At 35.3% G+C, this 20805-nt stretch overlaps 1 protein-coding gene across 1 annotated transcript; it reads left to right on the top strand.

Moving 5' to 3' along the window:
• The first annotated feature begins 830 nt into the window (after positions 1 to 830).
• On the top strand, positions 831 to 3683 carry LOC126671107 (uncharacterized). The gene is made up of 3 exons (XM_050364821.1): positions 831 to 863; positions 1000 to 2814; positions 3573 to 3683. Exons 1-3 carry the CDS (start codon positions 831 to 833, stop codon positions 3681 to 3683), a joined length of 1959 nt encoding a protein of 652 aa, XP_050220778.1.
• The last annotated feature ends 17122 nt before the right edge of the window (positions 3684 to 20805 follow it).

The following is a 20805-nucleotide window of genomic DNA, read 5'->3' as shown; positions in this document are numbered from 1 at the left end:
TGCAATTTGTGTTTGAATTGTGTTGTAAAAAAATTTGTTTAGCTCTTCAAGTTATTGTATTAATTTGTTAGATTGATTTAAAAGTACCCAAGTCCATGATTTTCTCTCAAAGATTGTGCCGAATGTAGATCATAGGGCTGCTTCCTTGTGATTTTTGAATTTAGTTGAACAATAAACATGAAAAATGGCAAACTGATTAGGAATATCTGATTCTTGAATTTGTATGTTTCAGTTTTCTTTACTGTGAGAGTATGAAATATAACCAATCATTGTTAGCTCTTACCTAGGGAAGATATGAGAACCAAAGTGAGAAGAAATTGCCACTTTGCCATGTGATGCAATAATTTTTGATGTCGAATATAATAGACGAGAGGCGTTCTTTTTTCTGTGATTATATAAGGGAGTGAAGAAGTTGCATATTTGTAGATGGAGGTTCAACAAATCACCTTATATAGCGTAGTAATTAGTTAGATTCTAAGTTTGTTACAAATTTGTGTTTTGACATGTGTATCATTGTTAAGAATAGACAGGTAACCTCAGCTCTAACATTTTAGACTTATCTATGATAGAATTTCTCAAAATGGTCTAATCATTCCTGTGAAATTGCAGCTTCTGAGGAACATGATTTTGTTGCTATCTTCTGTTTGTATCTAATTAGGGATTTTGGTTGATTTGTTTTTTTAATGATTTTATCTGGTTAAAAAGTTGCACAAAATTAGTTAGTTAAAATTTCTTTGGAGCTAATAATAAGTCAAGATTCTTTGTTGATGAGAACTTTTAGGTAGATTTGTTATGTTTTAACTAGTTTCTAATTTTCCTCAAGTTTTATCATGTCTATTGAGTACAATGACACAGCAGGTTGGGTAACTACTGAAACATTTACCCTGAACAAAAACTACTTCCTAAATCACTTACATAACATGTTCACCTTCACCTTGATGTTTTTGAGACTGATCTTGATGTTTTTCTTCCTAACATGTTCACCTTCTTTCAAAACAGATTGCTGCAAATATAAGTGTTGATGACAAAAGTTGGATGGCTCTCCCCCATTCAAGTCTAGAGTTTTCTACCGGAGTAGAATATTTTTTAGACAAAGCATTTGAAAGAGCAGCTCAAGGAGATGAGATTCTTTGTCCTTGCATAAAATGTAAGAATCGTTATTGGGCAATAAGAAGCGTGGTGAATGGCCATTTAGTTTATCATGGTTTTGTTAAAGGATATACACAATGGGTTTTTCATGGGGAAGGCTTCACACCCGAAGTGCCAAAAGTGACTGAAGATATAAGTATGGATGATGGAGATGACATTGAAAATTTGTTACAGGATACTTTTAGAAATATGTCAGATGGTCCGACAGCCGATGCAATAAAGTTTTTTATGTTAGTTAAAGAAGGGCAACAAGAGCTTTATCCCGGGTGTAAGAATTTCACAACTCTTTCTTTCACTATTCGGTTATATCTCTTCAAGTGCTTGAATGGATTAAGTAATAAAGCTTTTGGTGATCTCTTGGAGTTGTTAAAAGAGGCCTTTCCTGATGCAAAATTTCCAGATTCTTTTAATGCAGCAAGAAAAATTATAAGGAATTTGGGTCTCGACTATGAAAAAATACATGCATGTCCTAATGATTGTATGCTATTTTGGGATCAACACAAAGATGTTAGTCATTGTTTGACTTGTGGGGCATCTAGGTGGAAACTTGATAAGAATGTCCAAGGCGATAATACTGATTCTTCTTCTGCTAGCCAATATCAAGTTCCAGCTAAAGTCTTGAGATACTTTCCTTTAAAACCGAGGCTTCAGAGGTTGTACATGTGTTCTGAAACGGCCACTGCAATGAGATGGCATGCGATTGAGCGTCCTAAAGATGGAAAACTGAGGCATCCTGCTGATGGCCAAGTTTGGAAAGATTTTGATTCTCTGCATTCTACGTTTGCACAAGATCACAGGAATGTCAGATTAGGTTTAACTAGTGATGGGTTTAATCCATTTCGGACTATGAGCATTTCTCATAGCACATGGCCGGTGGTTTTAATCAATTACAACTTAGCACCATGGATTTGTATGAAACCAGAATATTTCTTTTTGTCCTTACTTATTCCAGGTCCAAGTTCCCCTGGAAAGGATATTGATGTTTATATGCAGCCCTTGATCAAGGAATTGAAAGAATTGTGGGAGGATGGAGTTGAAACATATGATGTAAGTGTGAACCAGGCCTTTTTCTTGCGTGCAGCCTTGACGTGGACCATTAGTGATTTTCCAGCATATGCAATGTTGTCAGGTTGGAGCACTAAAGGTAAATCAGCATGTCCTTCTTGTAACCATGAAACTTCTTCTCAATATCTCAAGTATAGTAGGAAGACTTGTTATATGGGTCATCGGAGATTTTTAGATGCTAACCATATATGGCGATTTGATGATAAGTCTTTTGATGGTCATGTTGAGTTAAGAGGTGCACCTTCTAGTTTGTCAGGAACCGAAGTTGTAAGAGAACTATCAGATTTTGAAAATGTATTTGGAAAAAATCAAAAGAAGAAAGCAAATGATGGCCCTTGGAGAAAGAGATCAATATTTTTTGAATTGTCGTATTGGGAACATAATACTTTGCGACACAATTTAAATGTCATGCACATTGAGAAAAATATATGTGATAGTATTTTGGGCATATTGTTGGATATTTCAGGAAAGACAAAAGATCACTTGAATTCTCGCTTTGATTTGAAAGAAATGGGAATAAGAGAAGAGCTTCAACCTATTTTCTTACATTACTGTTTAAAAAAAAAAACATTTGGGTGTATATCAATGAATTCTCTTTTAGTAATTTTCTTATAATAATCCTATTTATTTTCGCAAATTTATTTTATTTTTGTGATACAAAAATAATAAAATTGCATTACCACTTGATGTAAACATATTTTGAGTAAATAAGAGTTCATTACCGAATAAGAAAAAAATGTGAATTGGGACCTAATAGATAATAACGAATACAATAAAAATGTTTTATATTTAGGGCTAGCTGTGTACAAAATTCAAACCTTTTAGAATTTTTGAAAATATATTCAAACTTTTTGAAAGTAACCAAATTTGATAAATTTTTGTAAACGTATCTATTTTTCCAAAAATTAATATATTTATGCTTACAATTGCAATTGAATGTGTGAAATTTTTTAAAATTGAAAAGAAAAATTGTTAAGACATAAGATTCAAATAAATCAATTTTGAAAAATATCAAATCGATTTTGAAAAATTAGATAGATTTCTAACGAATTAGTCTTGGAATATATTTACTACTTTCAAAAAAATTGGATATATTTTCAAAAAGTCAACACGGTTTGACTTTTTAATACCATTAAGCCTTATATTTACTATAAATATAATAATTTTTTTATCTAAACAGAGAGATTTAGTCTCTTTTGAATTCAATGTATCCGTAAATTCTCATAAAAGTAAAATTATCAATGAAATTATTCTCCAATTGATATTTGCATTATTTTTCTTCCATATATATAGTCAAATCACAATTATATGACCCACCACGGGTTAGCTCAGTTGATTTTAAGTGTGGACAATAATAGGAAACTAAGAGTCAGGTTGCTGGTTTGATTCCCACATCTCACAGAATTTATTGGACGCATTTGGACGAGTTGTTAAAGACCCATATTAAGTGGGAGGTTTGGACGGTGTAATGTCGGAACTAGTCTCTCTGAAGGTTTATCCAGGTGGTCGGACTTCGCCCGGAGTTTTCTTGTTAAAAAAAAATCACAATCATGTGTATTTTTAGAAAGATAATTAGGTGTAAAATAAGATATCTTCATTCCATCAACATTTTAATTTAACATCAATTTTTTTTGGGTTTTAATATTCGCCGCCTTTTTTACTTGACACCGCCCCTACATAAGTCATTTTTACCCTTCTACCAAAACCATAACAAAAAAAAGCTCTCAACTCATTCGAACACATACATAAAAAGTCGATTAAAATAACGGACAACGATTATAATTCATCGGGTAACGAGTATCGACGTTCCGAAACAAGTTTTTCCGAGGTAAAAAAACAAAAAAAAAATTATTCTGTTCGGATCTGGGCCGACATCCCCAGATGGCATCGGCCCAGAAGACGGACGCCCTGGGCCGGCGTCTGCCTTCTGGGGCGACGCCAACTGGGCTAGTCGGCCCAGAAGGAGGGACATCCCTTTGGGACCTCTCTCCAGAAGAGAGACGTCTCAGTGGGAACGTCCTTCCTTCTGGAGGGATGTCCCACTGGGACGTCCCTCCTGTTCTGCCGACGGCGAACAGAATATCGCCGCTGACAGTATATTTATTTAAAAAAAATTGTCGTATTTTTTTTAATTGTTAAACGTAATTATTTATATTGTGCAAGTTCATTTATAAGATTTTGACGGTGACATAATTGATTACAGCGATCAGTTTTTTGATTTATTTATATAAATATATCATTAAGTTATTTAATATTTCTAAAAAATGATATTCAAATTATTACGTATTAAATGGATGCAGGTACTGGGTGAATTGTTCCCTATTGCTACTCTCTTCAATGCAGCTGTTATTTACATACAAGGCGGGACGCTCGCACAGACGCAGTGGGCTTCTTGTACTTTCTGCCTTTGCATTCCTCTGAGGTCCACTCACGACCATTGAGAGAGATAGTAATACTGAATATTGGTCGACGCGCTCACTTTGTTCGGTTGAATTTACAGGATAATTTCACTGTCCCACCAATTCCAACCTTGTGGTTCGACCACCGGGATCATACTGTTGCGTCTTGACATACTTTATACGCTAGTAGGAGAGATCAATGAGATAGATTGATAGATGCGGCAGATTGAGTTGATTGTAACATTTTGATTCAGGGCCTTATTTCATTACGTGTGTTTTATTATTAAACGTCTAATATTTTTGAAACGCACATCACATCTAACAAAATTAAACATACATAATATTTAATAAAATGTCTGAAAAATTGCATAATTAAAAATATAAGAAAATGTAATGGGAAAAAAACATACTCATAAAATTAAAATACAACATATCTTAATAGTACTCATTCAACCTTACGCCAAGCGGCCATGACTCTCTTTAAAGTAGCGCCAGCCTCCTCCATACGCTGCTCCAACTCCAAAATGCCCTTAAACTCGCAGTGCTGCCTATGCTGGGTAGTAATCGAGCTGACATCTCTGAGGAAATGCTCAAACTCGCTAGTCAGCATCGTCATCCACTGTAATACCATAAGTAGACAAGTTATGTTAATATGATAAATATATACAATATTCACTAATTTTGAGAATAAAAACTTACATATTGTTGTTGGAGCGAGGAGGATGTGCTCGTGGAAGTTCTACGTCAGGAAGGACACGCGGATGCGAATGTTGTTCGTACCACTCCATGTATGCTGGATGACATCCTCCAGCAATAACATGGGCTGCCTCAAAGTGCGTCAACGGCAGCATGCAAACCGTCAAAAAACCAGTCCAGACGTCAAACGCAATCTTTGAACTCTTCTCCACGGAATATTTCATTGATCTCGAGGACCTAACAACCTCTATTGGCCAAAAAATTGGCACATATATAGTCTGCACATAATCCAACTGTCGTAGCATCCTAGCAGACATGTATGGCTCAACAATGTCCTGGTACGCTATCCAGCCCATATATGCAGTATGCTGAACGCTGGCAACAGGGTCGCCACCAAAAGGGAGCCACGTGATCTGTTCAAAATCAAAATAACAAAATCAAAATCTACAGATTGTAATAAAATCAAGTTTAACTAACAAATTAACAAATTTACGTACCTCCTCAGCAGTCAAATGGTCTAACGAGCTCGCAATGAATGAAGTCGGATGTTTGAACACTCTGACGCAGTAGCACTCCAACTGGAAGCTCGAGGTACGTGAGCCTCGATCAGCATCCGCTCTCGCTGGGGTCCAAAGCATGGAAAATACTCATAAATCCATGCCTGTAGCAGTGTCAGACACCCAGTCAAACCCGAGCAATCTCCTCTCGATGCGATTCCAAGCTGGCGATATAGGTAAGCAAGTGCAGCTGAGCCCTAGGAAAAAGTACTCGCATCTGTAACTCCATCCCGCACCTCCCATATGCATGCAGGTCTAATCTGATGGCCACTCTTATCAACGAATAAAGTGCAACCTAACGTCAACAAGATCTAGGCTATCGCCTCCACCTTTGGAGTATGGTCCCGCCTACATAAACTGATGATCGACTCAATCAACACACCTCAACACACCTCCCTGGGCAAAATGCTTGGTCGTCTTATCTACCAGCTCCTCTGGGAGGATGTCTAAAATCTGTACACAGTAAGCCTGCAGCTGAGCCCTATGCGGCTGACCTGAAACCATAATTTAGCAATTTAAGTTAATTTATTTCAGGAATTAATGTTAACACAAAATATTAATGTGAAATATAACAAAATAATGCACCTGAAATTATAACTCCATCAACTGGAATACGGAGAATATGCAACATGTCATGTAGTGTGATGGTCATCTCCCCGAATGGCAAGGTAAAAAGAGTTTGTATCTGGCTGCCATCACTCTACAAATGCAGAAAGGAGCGGGATATCCAGATGATCAAACATGATATCCGGGAGATCTGATAACTCAGTCCCGTCTATCAGCACCCTGACATCGTCTGAGGTCGTCTCATACCACTCTCTCAGCTTCCGAAAAGCTCCATGTCTACTCTGACACTTCAGCACGCCTCTCTCCGCCCCATCCCATAGCCGAGAAGCGACATGTCCGAAAAAAATAGGAATAACACTGTCGTTGTTGTGTCCACCAGGTATCGGACCAGTAACAGTCCACACGTCAACCTCTTTAGGTCGTTTGTTTGACCCTGAAAGTAAGATTATAATAATTAACTTATGTTTAATTTTTAGCAATATTGTTAAATTAATTAAAATCGTTTAATTATATTTACTTGATGACGAGTCGCCAACGAACTGGGCACCTGCACCCTTCATGCGTCGAGAAATGTAAACTTTTTCACTTGACTCGTCCTCCGAGCTATCAAAATCACCAGGCTCTATAAGATCATCAACAGACATGTGTGTCTGTCTATTAGCAGCAGAAGTATGCGTCTGTTGTCTCTGTCGTCGAGCTGAGGCAAAAAATTTACGCGAAATAACATGACGGGCTCCAGACCCCTCAAAATCTGTGGGTACATTATGCTTGCCTCTACGCTGTCTGCTCTGCGATTGTAAATTTAAATAGAAGTTACAGAAATAATATTTAATAAATATTAAATCGAATAAATTTCTACAATCACTAAAATTATTATAAAATAAAATGTTTTTTATTTCTAATGTTTTTTTTAAAAAACTAACCGGCTGCGACGTTTCCGATCGCAGCCGGAAACAGCCCCTTGAAGGGGGACGTAGGCGTTTCACGTCCGTCGCAGAAGGCGGACGCCGGACGCCGGCGTCTACCCTCTGCGGCGGACGTAAACCGGGGGCGTCCCCCTTAAAAACAGAAAAAAAAAAAAATTCGAAAAACCGAAACTAAAACTTAAAATCGAAAACTTACCGGCGTTTGCTGACCTCCATTTCGTCCGGAATCCGACATTACCGTAGAATATGAGTAGAATATGGTTTAGGGTTTAATGAATTGAGAGGATTTGGTTTTTTATTAAAATAGAGAAAAGGGCAAAAAGGTAATGTGTGGGGGCGGTAGGTAGTAAAAAGGGACGGTGTTTAGTAATCCAGATTTATTTTCCTTCTCAAAGTCAGGAAATGTTTTAGAGCTCACAAATTTAGAAAAATCTTGTTGAAAAAAAACACCATAAATCTAGAATTTAACATGTTATTTTAAGAAAATATAACACAAATACAAACTCCGTCTTTTCTCTCTATTAAACCCTAGCCGCCTAATTTTTTTTTCTTAGTTCTTCTCCAGCAACCGTTAATGGCTTAATTTTTCTTTTAACGGTAGCCACCCCTTTATTTATGTTATTTTAATTTCATAGAATATAATAAATAGTCAATTCTTTTTCATTTTTTGATGGATTAAAATTTATCACGAATCGCAGTTCAATTATCAACAACCGAAGATAGATTGAAGATCTTACATCAACAAAATGGATTCGTCTATGAGCTATACTAGTTTTATTTATTTTTTATTGTTTGTCTTTTTTATATGAATGTTTTATTTTTTTTTTCCTTTCTTTATGAAAGATTGTTGTCATTTCTCTGTGAAAGGTTTGCTGTCTCTTTTTTTGAAGGAGTTATGATCAAGTATTGATTGAATCGGATGATGTGATTTTGCGGGTTTTTGGAGAAGTTTGAACGAAGAGCGATTGAAGATTGCACTTAATTCGCGAAACAGTTAGTAATTTATTTTTATTTTTGTAAGTAAGATCTGCGAATCATGCAGCATGTTGTCTAATCCATGTCAGGTCATCGGGTTTAATTTTTAAATTATGCCGAATTTCTTACAAATGTAATTGTTTGATATTCAATTTAATGAGATCCTATGAATTCGAAAAAACAAAAAAACAAAAAATGAGCGTGGGACATGCACATATAATATGTTGCTTGTAACATGTTAGTATAATGTCAAAGCATACGCATATTAATTTGAATAGAGGTGGTCCTAATTTTTCTCACTTGTTTTTTTTTGAAGATGACTTAGTTTTGTTTGGAAAAGCAAAGGATGGACAAGCCCATGTCATTAAATCCAATCTTGATGAGTTTTCTAACGCTTCTGGTCTCCATGTTAGTCTCAACAAAACTAAGATTTTTTTCTCGCCTAATGTTAAGACTCGTCAAGCAAATAGCATCAGTTCCGTTATGGGTTTTCAGAAGGCTTAAATTCTTGGAAACTACCTTGGTGTTCCTTTGTTGCATTCCCATATCTTTAAAGGAACATATGCTTACATTTTGGATAAGATTCAAAGCAATATTTCAGGGTGGAATGCTAAACTTTTATTCGTTAATGGTCGCCTTACTCTAGTTAAGTCGGTTTTGATGACGATTTCGGGTTACACTATGCAAACTACCTCTCTTCCGAAAGGGCTTTGTGATCAAATCAACTACCTTGTTCGGAACTTTGTCTGGGGCATGAAGGAGGGTGCTAACAAACCCAACCTTATTAAATGGACTGAGATGTGTACTCCTTGTGTTAATGGTGGTAGCAGGATTCACAATCTCAAAAAGAAAAATGATGCATTTCTCATGAAACTCAGGTTTACTATTCTTTCTGAACCTGATTTATTATAGGTTCAAGTGTTGAGGAATAAATATGGTTGGTCTGCCAATGGTAACTCTTGCAAGGCTAATAGTTGTGGTTCCCGTCTTTTGAGAAACATCTCCCACCTTTAGGACTACATCTCACTTGGAACTCATTAATCCCTCAGCGATGCTTTTAGTATTAATTTTTAGAAGGATAACTGGCTCGGAGATTGTGGTTCTCTTTATTTGTTATCCTTCTCTCCTTCGAGTGAGAATGATTTGACTATAAAAATTAAAGATGTTGTCGTTGATGGATCCTAGGATTGGAGTTATTTGTCCAATTTGTTACCTTCGTCTATTTTACTCAGCCTTGCGGCTGTCAAGCCTCCAACAAATTCTGAAGATAAGGATTAGCTATATTGGGGGTTAAGTAGTTCCGGAAATTTCAGTGTAAGCTCAGCTTACGAACTTCTGGATTCTGATCTTTGGAAAGAAGAGCATACTCTCTGGAAACTGATTTGGAGTTGTTATGGAGTGCAACGAATTCGATCCTTTCTTTGGCTCGCAGCTAAAAATGCTCACTAAATAGGAAAAAGCAAGGAAACATATGTGTATCGACACTATTTGTTCTATTTGTGGAGATCCAACTGAAGATAGGGAGCTTGTGCTTCGGCATTGCATTATTGTAAGGGAAGTGTAGTGTAACCTAATACATCCTAACCAGTATTTTGCCTTCTTTAACTCTACATTTTCTGATTGATTTATGGGTAATTTTCAAGTACATCACCAAGATTCCAAGGATAATTGGAGAATTATTTTCGGCATCACCTGTTGGAACTTGTGGCAGAAGAGGAATAACTTCATTTTTTACAGCAAAACTCGCAGCTCCGAGGAGATTGTTCATTCTATCAACTGTATGGTTAGATATACAACTAAAGCTTAAGAGTAAGTTCTCCTCAACAACCCAGGACTGGGGCCAAAAAGGGAGCTACTAATCAGTTGGACTCCTCCTCCTATGAACTGGATTAAAATCAACATGGACGGCGCAGTCCGTTCTCCCTCAAACAATGTAGCCTCGGGTGGCGTAGCTCAAAACAACAATGGAGATTAACTTTTTCTATCGTCTTAAGAAATAAAAATTAAGTCCTATTGCTTTTAAAATTTCATTTTGCAGCATGCAAACTTGTTTAGTAAATCCTATGTATTTATCCATTAATTGAAATAAATTAGATTGCTTGTCTTGTAACATATTTTTTACATCATTGCATTCATAGGTATGTGTAGTTGATGATCATTGGAGATCAACAAATTCCGATGTGCACCGTAGAAAAGGCGATCCTAAAAAGAGGTGAGAATCAATTAATGTATTGTGTGGAAGCTAGATTTGTAAGATAAAGTTTTTGAATTGAGTCCATTGTTGGCATTAATTCTAAGTGATATGTATTCTCTTATGTCTATTCTAGTTTCTAAACTTCTAGTTGCCTTTGTATTTCCAACCAATTTATATTTTCTTTCAATTAAAAAAAAGGTTCAGTTAACTGAAAAATGTGGCATGCATGCTTGTTTCAATGGCATGTTTTATATTGGATTATGAAAAGGCCAAACCCATTTTGAAGCCCCTGTATTTTCATTTTTTTTGTTTATTTGGTTCTTTTTCAAAGTGTTGTTTTTATTATGTTCTTATATTTCAGAAATTTTATTTAAAAGGTCCTTTTTGGATGGAATCACAATGTGTGTGTTCACTTGTCGTTACCGTTACCACGTGGAAAAATAATTAAGTGCTATTTTTTTTATTCAATAGGTCTCTTTACTTTTGATATTTTGTTCATCATATCCTTATACTTTTAAATTTTTGTTTATCTAATACTTGTACTTTTAAATTTTTGTTTATCCGGCTCCTCTTCAAATTCGGCCTCATGCGTGTTTCATGACGAGTGTAGTCTATGCTTCTTTTTCAGTAAAATGAAACATGAATTATGATTAAATGAAGGTTTAATTGCATCAAAAATCAACAACTTTCGCGTGTTTTTTGTATTTAACATAATCTTTTTTTCTTGGCGTATTTAATATAATCTTTCTTTCTTGGTATATTTAAAATCAACTTTCATTTTTTGGCATATTTGTCCACGAGACTATTTTCTTTGAAACTTTTTGTTGTTTCGGGTGTGAAACGGTGCATTGTTTTTGCATATTTGTTCACGATACCATTTTCTTTGAAAAGTTTTGTTGTTTTGGGTGCAAAACGGTGCTGTTGTACACCAAAAACAGCGCCGTTTTTCCTCCAAAACGGTCTCATGGACAAATATGCCAAAAAATAAAAGTTAATGTTAAATACGCCAAGGAAAAAAAGATTATGTTAAATACCAAAAACACGCGAAGTTTGTGATTTTTGGTGCAATTAAGCCTTGAATAAATAAATTATATTAGTAATTTTACAAATTATTTAAAATACTTTGATATATTTATTTTGAATCAATTATAAGTCATGTAATAACAATCAAAATTTTAGTTTTGATAAATCAAGCATAAAGTACAATCGGAATATCGAGAAATAAACTATACTTTGAGATCTAAAGCTCGAGTATGATAAGATATGGATATAGTCATACACCGTTTGATTAATTAAGAAAATTAAAAATTAAATTTTATCGCCAAAAAAATTATGAAGATGCTTGCACTCATTTATTTAGAACTCGCAGCTCCGAGGAGATTGTTCATTCTATCAACTATATGGTTAGATATACAACTAAAGCTTAAGAGTATGTTCTCCTCAACAACCCAAGACTGGGGCCGAAAAAGGAGCTACTAATCAGTTGGACTCCTCCTCCTATGAACTAGATTGAAATCAACACAGATGGCGCGGTGCGTTCTCCCTCAAACAATGTAGCCTCAGGTGGCGTAGCTCGAAACAACAATGGAGATTTACTTTTTGGTTTTAGCATATATATTAGGCGTTGTATTGTCCTTCAAGCCGAGCTTTGGGGCGTCTTGGATGGTTTGGAAATCGCTTGAAACAGAGGCTACAAACAACTTTATCTTAAAAATGGATAGCAAACTAGCTGTTGAAGCCCTCCTCAAGCACGATGGAAATTTCAATGCTAATACTTACCTACTGAGTAGTATTAGGAATTGTTTGAAGAGAAATTGGTGTGTTGATATTCGTCATACGTACAGAGAAAGGAATCGGTGTACAGATTGAATGGCAAACCTAGGCTTTTCTCATGATCTTGGCCCTGTAACTTATGATTCTATTTTTGATTATATCTCTAGGCTCATCTCGGAAGACATTCTGGGAGTTGCTCTTCCTTGAATGAGCGGAAACTTTTAGTCCTCTGTCCTTAGCCAGCTCTTTTTATTCAAAAAAAAAAAGCATGCACCTATTATTTATTTCTTAATTCTATGTGTATTTAATACTGTCACGGCCCGAATTTCACCCTAATCCAAGTCACGACCGGCACTAGGGAATGGGAATGGTTGTTCCGAAACCCGTAGCAAGCCTAGAACCTCTAGAAATTTTTTGCAAATATTATTAGTGGATCGCACCTCGCGTACGATTCGTTTTCAGAAAACACCGTTAAAACCTTTCTCGTTTAACGCAAACACATTTCTGAAATTATACATATAAGCGAAACCTGGTTTTCAGAAGTACTGGTTGGATAACCTCGTTATCTCAACCCTCGCTGCCTTCTGAAAATCTGGCGTGGTGATTACTGGAAATCAGGGACTTATCTTTCGCTTGCCTTAACACATAGGCATCCATGTTCGCAACCACACGCCACCGTTAATGTGTTTAATAAAATAAGGCGGACATCTTGCGTCTCGCAACGGTGGTATTAAACATATTAAAATATACAGCGGACCGGTTACACATAGCTGGCGTATATAAAAAAACATACTGTTTTTGACCCTCACAAAAACTCACGAGGCCGACTCGGTAACTAGATACAATATGCCACTAAGCAGCCACCCAAAAGATATACACACGTGCACTAGGTCCTATCAGAGTATCTAAACAGATGACTAGTGGCACGGCTGCTGACATATAACACTTATACTATTGCAGCATACTAAGAGTACAAAATCCTAGGTACATTACCAAAGAAGAGCTTTCCTGAAGAAGGGATGTGGAAGCTCGACTGACTGCAAAGCTAGTTTCCTGAAAATGGGGAAACAACAACGGGGTAAGAAATATAAATATTTCTGAGTGAGTAAACAATTTACAGATAAATACCAAAATCGCATAATATATATATAACAGTTATATATATATAAAATATTACCAATACGTTGATCCATATGAAACCCTAGTCCACAATTTGCCTTACAGACACACTCTTATCACGAGCTTATAGACAACATAATAAAGACCGTGACCCGAGTCACTGCCGTCCAATTCTGTATCTATGGTACCTGGACCGTAATCATGAAACTGCCATCGCGGTATTACCCGCGACCGTAATTGTATTACTATCGTCTCAGGGTTTACCCGTGAAGTCAGGGCATCTACTTTTCCAATGACTTACACGACAGACATACCTCTATACCTCGACAGAAGTACATCTAGAAATCGGTGTTGGTGATCACGCAACCCTATTGCCGCCCAATAGGTAGCTCGTTCCAATGGACCTTTCTTGGCTAAATTATACTACTGCGATTTATTGGATTTAAAATAATTGAATACTGATATTCAAAAGTAAACACGTAAACTCACAGTACTACTAAGTTACTACTTAGCACCGTCGCAGGTGTGACAAACTCCCTGGAGTCCTTGTCTGACTGCTGGACAGCTAGTCGGATCAAACATACAAAATACACAAGACAAACATCAATACCTATTCTGGTATAAACATCTAGGTCCTGAAACTTAGATTCACACAAAACATTTAATTCATATAACACATAACACTTATGGTCTCTTTATTTTAAAAAACCATATAAACCGTTTTCACCTCGAGAAAACGTTTAGACTCTAAAAGTCATTTTAGGTATAACAATACCTAATTAAAATTATTTAATAGTATAGACTTGATTGTCAAAACAATTCACAGTCGTATACTAATTATTTAGCAAAATCGTTTGCTAATTCTTTTAAACCGGTTAAACATCGATTTTAACTCTTTTAAAGTCTTTTTTAAATGTTTATTTTTACTTTTAAAATATCATATTAAAAGTATTTAGATTTAACTTTAAATCTCTTTTCATTTTAATTTAGAAACAAATATCATTAACACTTTTAGTTCGACGAAATCACGTCAAACGAATAGGGCAAAAGTCCCTTCGGCGTCGGCCTGGTGCACGTCCGTGCACCCCTGGCTAGTGCACGGTCGTGCACCCTGGATGGTGCATGTTCGTGCACCTCTAGATTGGTGCACGTTCGTGCACCATATGTGCACGTCCGTGCACCAACGTGCACAGCCTCGGGGAAACTCGATTCCCGGGGCGTTTCGACGTATTCCAATTCCGTTTTTTCGCTCCTATCACATATACACAATCCAATATATCCAAATTCACATTCAAAACGTAAAAATAATAGGTATACGTTCGATTCGATACGGTAACCGTTTATAAACGAATATATATTCGAAATATATCGAAATATATCAAAATAAACGTTTAATACGGGTTTAATACCTCGATTATTTGAGTAATTGTCGAAGAAACGGAGTTATAATCGAGAAACGGATCGAACGGATCGAAATGATAATTTTCGCGCACTGTTCAAAGCTTCAGCGCCTCCATTTCATTTCTCTGAGTGGGAAAATGGGTTTCTGTACCCTATTTGCAACTTAAATGAGATATATATATATATATATATATATATATATATATATATATATATATATATATATATATATATATATATATGTATGATTGGCTAAAGTGTATTTAAGTATTAGCTCAATCATGCACTTTAAACCAACTTATTAATAAGTCGTCTGTAGCTCAAACGGAAACGACTTCCAAATTTCGTGAAAATTTACTCAAAAATCTAATAAAATATAAAAAGAATAAAAATATAATTTTTATTCTTATCCGACTTATATTTTATTCTTAATAAATCTCTGAAAATTTATTACGTCCAAATCAGTCCCACTTGATTAAACTTTCTACGTCCAAATTCTATGAAACTTTGACGATAGCTTCATCAAATTATTTCGCGAATAATGACACCAAAATTATTCGCTCGGGACTTATATATTATTTTATTTCAATTTGAAATAACGACTAATATTTAATTAATTTATAACTAAAATTAATTGAAGTAAAGAATATAAGGACTAAAGGAAATATTTTTCCTTTCCTTGGTGATCATTTATGACCGCCTCATTTATTCTTTTCTTTCTCTTTTTTTCCTTTTGTATATATATATTAACTTATATTCATTAATAACTCGTCGAGACTTTCAAATTTCGACATTTTAATTTCGGGGTTTTATCCGAAATATTAAACTCTCCGATAAGAGTGGTATATTGATATATTAATTATCAATATAATTTTATCTTACGACTCCAGTCGTATTTTTTATTCTATTAGTCTCGTTCATATCCCTTTAATAAAATTTAAATCTCCGATTTAAATTTTAAACTTCTATTATTACAATATATTTTTAGGAATACTTATAAATTAAATTTACGCTTAAATTTAATTTACGTATTCCCGGCTAATAAAAGCTTACACGTAGCTTATAAAATACGGGGTATTACATTCTCTCCCCCTTATATAAATTCGTCCTCGAATTTACATACACTTTTTCTTTTACTTATACAGCCAACAATACTTTTTCTATTTCTTAATCTATACTTTCTACAGCATAAATATTACTGATGTTGTTTGTTACATAACTGATGTCGTCTATGACACAATTGCACAGCTGTGCATTATTGTCAACTCACTACCTTTCGCCTATCAACTTTTCTATCTCTACTTTACTTGTCCTTATGTACCGTATACTTTCTCTACTAGTATACGACTTGGTATCTAAACTTTACAGTTCTTCTCTAACTGCAGCTCATATTTCTCAATCGATTTACATCTCATCTCACTGTACTTTCACTTATAGGTTCCTAACCTATAACCTTGACTTCTGTTATCAGAAATCTTGGTATTTAGTAACCTCGAGCTATTCCCTTATGTTACTTCTCTTCGAGCCTACTTCGGCTACCCGGACCGCTTATCTCGAAGCGTCCGTTTACCAAATAAATTTAATATTCTTATAGTCAGCAATACATTCTACAACTTCCGTTTAGACTTCGAGTTAAGATTCTTTCTCGAAGGTATCGGAAATTGACCTCAAAGTTGGCTCTTTGAGCTAATTTTAAAAGACTGCAAAACTGCCGTCATGGCTGTTATTGAAGCCAATGAACCAAGCATTTAAACCAGTCTTTTTTCCAAATATTATTTCATATTCTTATATTTTGACATCCAATCTACAACTTCCGTGAAGAGTCGAACTTAATCTGACCTCTTTTTGGTTTCCGAAATCGTCCTTGAAGTTGGCTACTACCCAAACTTGTATTCTTAATACATCTTATTACTTTTCCTTTTCATTGTACTTCTTTACAGACCGTACGAACTTTGAATTCACTTCTAGGATATCAACTTATTACCAAGTCTTATGATATCACCTTTGAATTCACTTTCTTTTTACTCCTTGAACTTTCTAGTTTACTGTTTATTATTGGTTCTACCTTTTATTGTACCTTTTATAATTACGATTTTTAATCTTATTATAAATTTTTCATATCTTTCACTCGTTTTAGGGTAATGTTGTTTAAGTATTTTTAATCTCTAACCTTACCCCTTCATCTGTCTGAACTCTTGTTCACAAACAGACTACTCACCTTTTACACTTCCTTATGATTCTATACTTTGTATAGAATATCCTTTTTCTCCTCATCAATCTATAGTAACTTCCTGTTACAGATTGAATAACTAGGTTCCTCTCACACTAATGATGTGGTCATCTAGGTGTAGGTGTAGGTTATAACCTAATCATCTCCCGTGAAACATCTTCTCTACTTGCTCCACAATCACCGCAAAACTGTACTCCTGTTACTAGTTTTCGGTTTTCCAAGGATAATTATACTTCTTAACCTCTTTTCTATACACATACTCTCCTTGTTCACAGCTAACAGTTATCATAACTGTACTATAGCTGTTACTATCGTGTTTAATTAACTGACTATCAACTTTAGCTCCGTTTTCAAAACATTTCACTTTGAAAACAAATGTTTATTAAACATTTTCCACTTTTAGTTGGCCATACTTTACACATTTCTGGCCTGCCATTTAAAATACATGTACATTAGATGTATATTCCGTTACCAGCCAGCCTAGACTTCACAGTCATAAGGCTCGGTTCTCTGAATTTTCATCTTTGAAACTATTGTTTCATCACAGTTTTCAAATTCATTTATATTCATATATGGAGCTTATGTTGATAATTCTAAGTTAATTAAAGTTTATACTTATCATTCTTACCACTTGCACTTTTGTCTTACCGCCAAAATTTCATGCAAGTTCCACGACAACATCTCCATAATCGAGCATCTTCTAACGCTCCGTTCAACGATCACAACGGTTAAAACTTAGATAACCGTCCTGAGAATATCATATCTCAATATCAAACCGATCTAACGGTTTGATCACAAGTTAATAGGGTCTTACTACACCTTGTCAATTTCCAGACAACATCTGAAACTCACTCCTTCAGTTCACTATCTTCATCTCCATTACACCTTGATAACATTTTTATCTTATGTTGGTTCAAGGTTTGATATACTTTTAAGTATATTATTTATTCGTTTTATGATTTATCATTTATTAATCATTTTCATTAATGAATATCTGTTAACACGACTTGACAACTACATCAGTCGTTAACATATTCACTGATCCTCTTTACTCATATCAGAACTAGTAGTGTACCTACTTGGTTCTGAGAATACTCACACTTCCTTTATCATCTTTCTTTTAGATGTTTCGTTGTTGTTTATTATTTAACTGCTGAGGTTTACTCCTCTCAGACTTATGAATTCTGGTTTATCTAACCACTCGTATGGATTCAAGAGATATGTCCATTACTGACATCTGCTCTGTCTGTAAGACTGATCTCCAATCTGTTTAATTATCGTTTAAAGATTTAGAAATCGGTTTTGCTAAATACTTAGTATATGACCGAGAATTGTTTTGACAATTAGGTCTATACTATAAATGGTTTTCTTTAGGTATATCGGTACCTAAAATAACTTCTAGAGAGAAGTTAAAACGTTTTCTCAAAACGAGAATTTATAATATGGTTTTAAAAAAAAGAGACCATAAGTGTTATATGTTTAAATGATTATATGTTTGACCTAGATCTGGATTTAAGGACCTAGAAATTTTATAGGAAACATATATTGATGTATTTTATCATGTTTGCTTTGTGTGTTTAGTCCGACTAGCTCAGGGTATCAAAGCAAAGGGTGCTAGGTAACTCGGTGGAGCTGGGCTCACGAGACCTGCTCAATTCTAGGAAACTCTCACTCATGATCAGTGTGACGAAGTGAGGCTCTCTGCCCTGGAGCGTATTTTATACGTGCTTTCATAGGTACATATGGATGTCACCCTATGGTATAGAAATGAGTCCATATCGAAAACACGCAGCTTTTCAATCATATACATATACAGTAGTTCAAATCAGAGTATATCAAAATAAGTTGAACTGCTGTAAATTAAAAGATAGACTTCCCAGTACCCGACTACTTGTAGCTCTAGAGGTATGACTGACGACTTCCGGAATTATTGTGGAAGTCCGACCTTATACTTTATAACCTGAAAGATGAATATTGGGGAGGGTCAGAAATATAAATATTTCTGAGTGAGTCTACAATTTACAATTGAATATTCAAATCGCAAATACATAAAACATTTGTTTATGTAAAATATTACCAATTAGTCGATCCAGATGAAACCCTACAAGACAGACTATTGTCTGGATCTCAACCTACACAATATAGACCTTAGACCGTGAACTGAATCACTGCCGTCTAAGCCGGGTGTCTGGACCGTAACCGTGAAACTGCCATCACAGTATTGCCTGTGACCGTAACCGTTACTGCCGTCTCAGACTGTTAAGTCAGGGTCGCTAGCACTTCCAACGCCCAATGACATTAACTGACCTCTATGTCAGACACATGCTCGTATCGAGAAACACTACTGGTGATCACACAGTTCTATTGACAACATTCAATAGGAAGCTTGTTCCAATGGATCTTTCATGGTTAAGTTATACTAGTGCGATTTGTTATTTAAAACAGTTAAAATGTAAATATTCAAAAGTAAAAACCACAAAATAAAACTCACAGTATTGTCGTGCTTGCTAGTTATAGCAAGCCGAGGCTGGCGCGGCGCGATTCATTTTGCGATTCCGACTCCGATGCTTCAACGAATCCACTAGTAATCGAGGTATTAATCTCGTATACGAAGTTTATTTCGATATATAATTATTATATTTTTGATATTAAACGGTAAACGTATCGAATCGATCGCGTACGTATCGATTCGACGTTTCAATTATAGAATTGAATTGGATTATGTAGTAGAGTGTTGAATTAATGTTTTTGAGTGTTCCGGAGCGTCGGAACTAGGTCGGAATGGCCCGGGAATCGAGATTCCCGGGGCTGCTGCACGCCCAGCGTGTTGTGCGGGCGCACAGCAACCTGTTCAGACGCACAGGAAGCTGTGCAACCGCACAGCCTGTGACCGAGGGGGAAGAAATTTGGGGTTTTTCAAACCCGACTTGGTCTAACATGTTTATGCAATCCGAAAACAACCTAAATGGACTGAATACAATTTCTAATTTTAAAAAAATGCGCATGCTATTTTTTTAAATTCCCTTGACAAGAGCGCATATTTTTATTCTAACATTTAAATTGCAATAAAAAGTCCATTCAATTTTTTTACTTCTAAGTTTTGACCACTGTCTTGAAAACCCATTAATTCAATTGAAAATTAGGATTGATTCAATTTGAAAAAAAAAAAGTCAAAATCAAAAATTTCATCAATATTTTTAATATAAGAAAAGAGAGAACAGCTTCCACACGATTACACATTTAACCGGTCTAATTAAAATTTAGATTGATCAAATTCATTAAAAAGATAAAAAAACTAAGTTTTTTTTATCGAAGATTGATGGGACCAATTAGTTATAGCCCATAAATGAATTTGATACCAATTTAAGTTAGACTTGTTTACACTATTTACTACTCCCTCCGTCCCAAATTGATAGGCAGTTTAGGACAAATATAATTATTAAGAAATTTAGTAAATATATACAAAATGAGTAATTCTAGAAAAATATATCACTGTTCGCAGGAAAATATTTTCAAACTCGAATCTTTGAATTTATAGATGGGTACTGTGTGGATCGATGCTTTAACCGGTTCGGTCCGAAAAGTTGAACAGGGTTTGATTTATCTAAATTAAAACATTAATCTGGAGGTTAAGAAACACAGGCGAGATTATTGTTTGAACTACTCCTACTCCTAAGTTAACCAACCGCGGGGGTTGGGGATAGAAAAGCGCAGGGCTTTGAAGTTTGTGTTTGATTGATAATTTGAGTTGTGT

Source organism: Mercurialis annua, linkage group LG1-X (assembly GCF_937616625.2).
Source record: "Mercurialis annua linkage group LG1-X, ddMerAnnu1.2, whole genome shotgun sequence".
Lineage (NCBI taxonomy): Eukaryota > Viridiplantae > Streptophyta > Magnoliopsida > Malpighiales > Euphorbiaceae > Mercurialis > Mercurialis annua.
The sequence above is the reverse complement of the archived record's forward strand: the minus strand, read 5'-3'. Positions and strand labels throughout refer to the sequence as shown.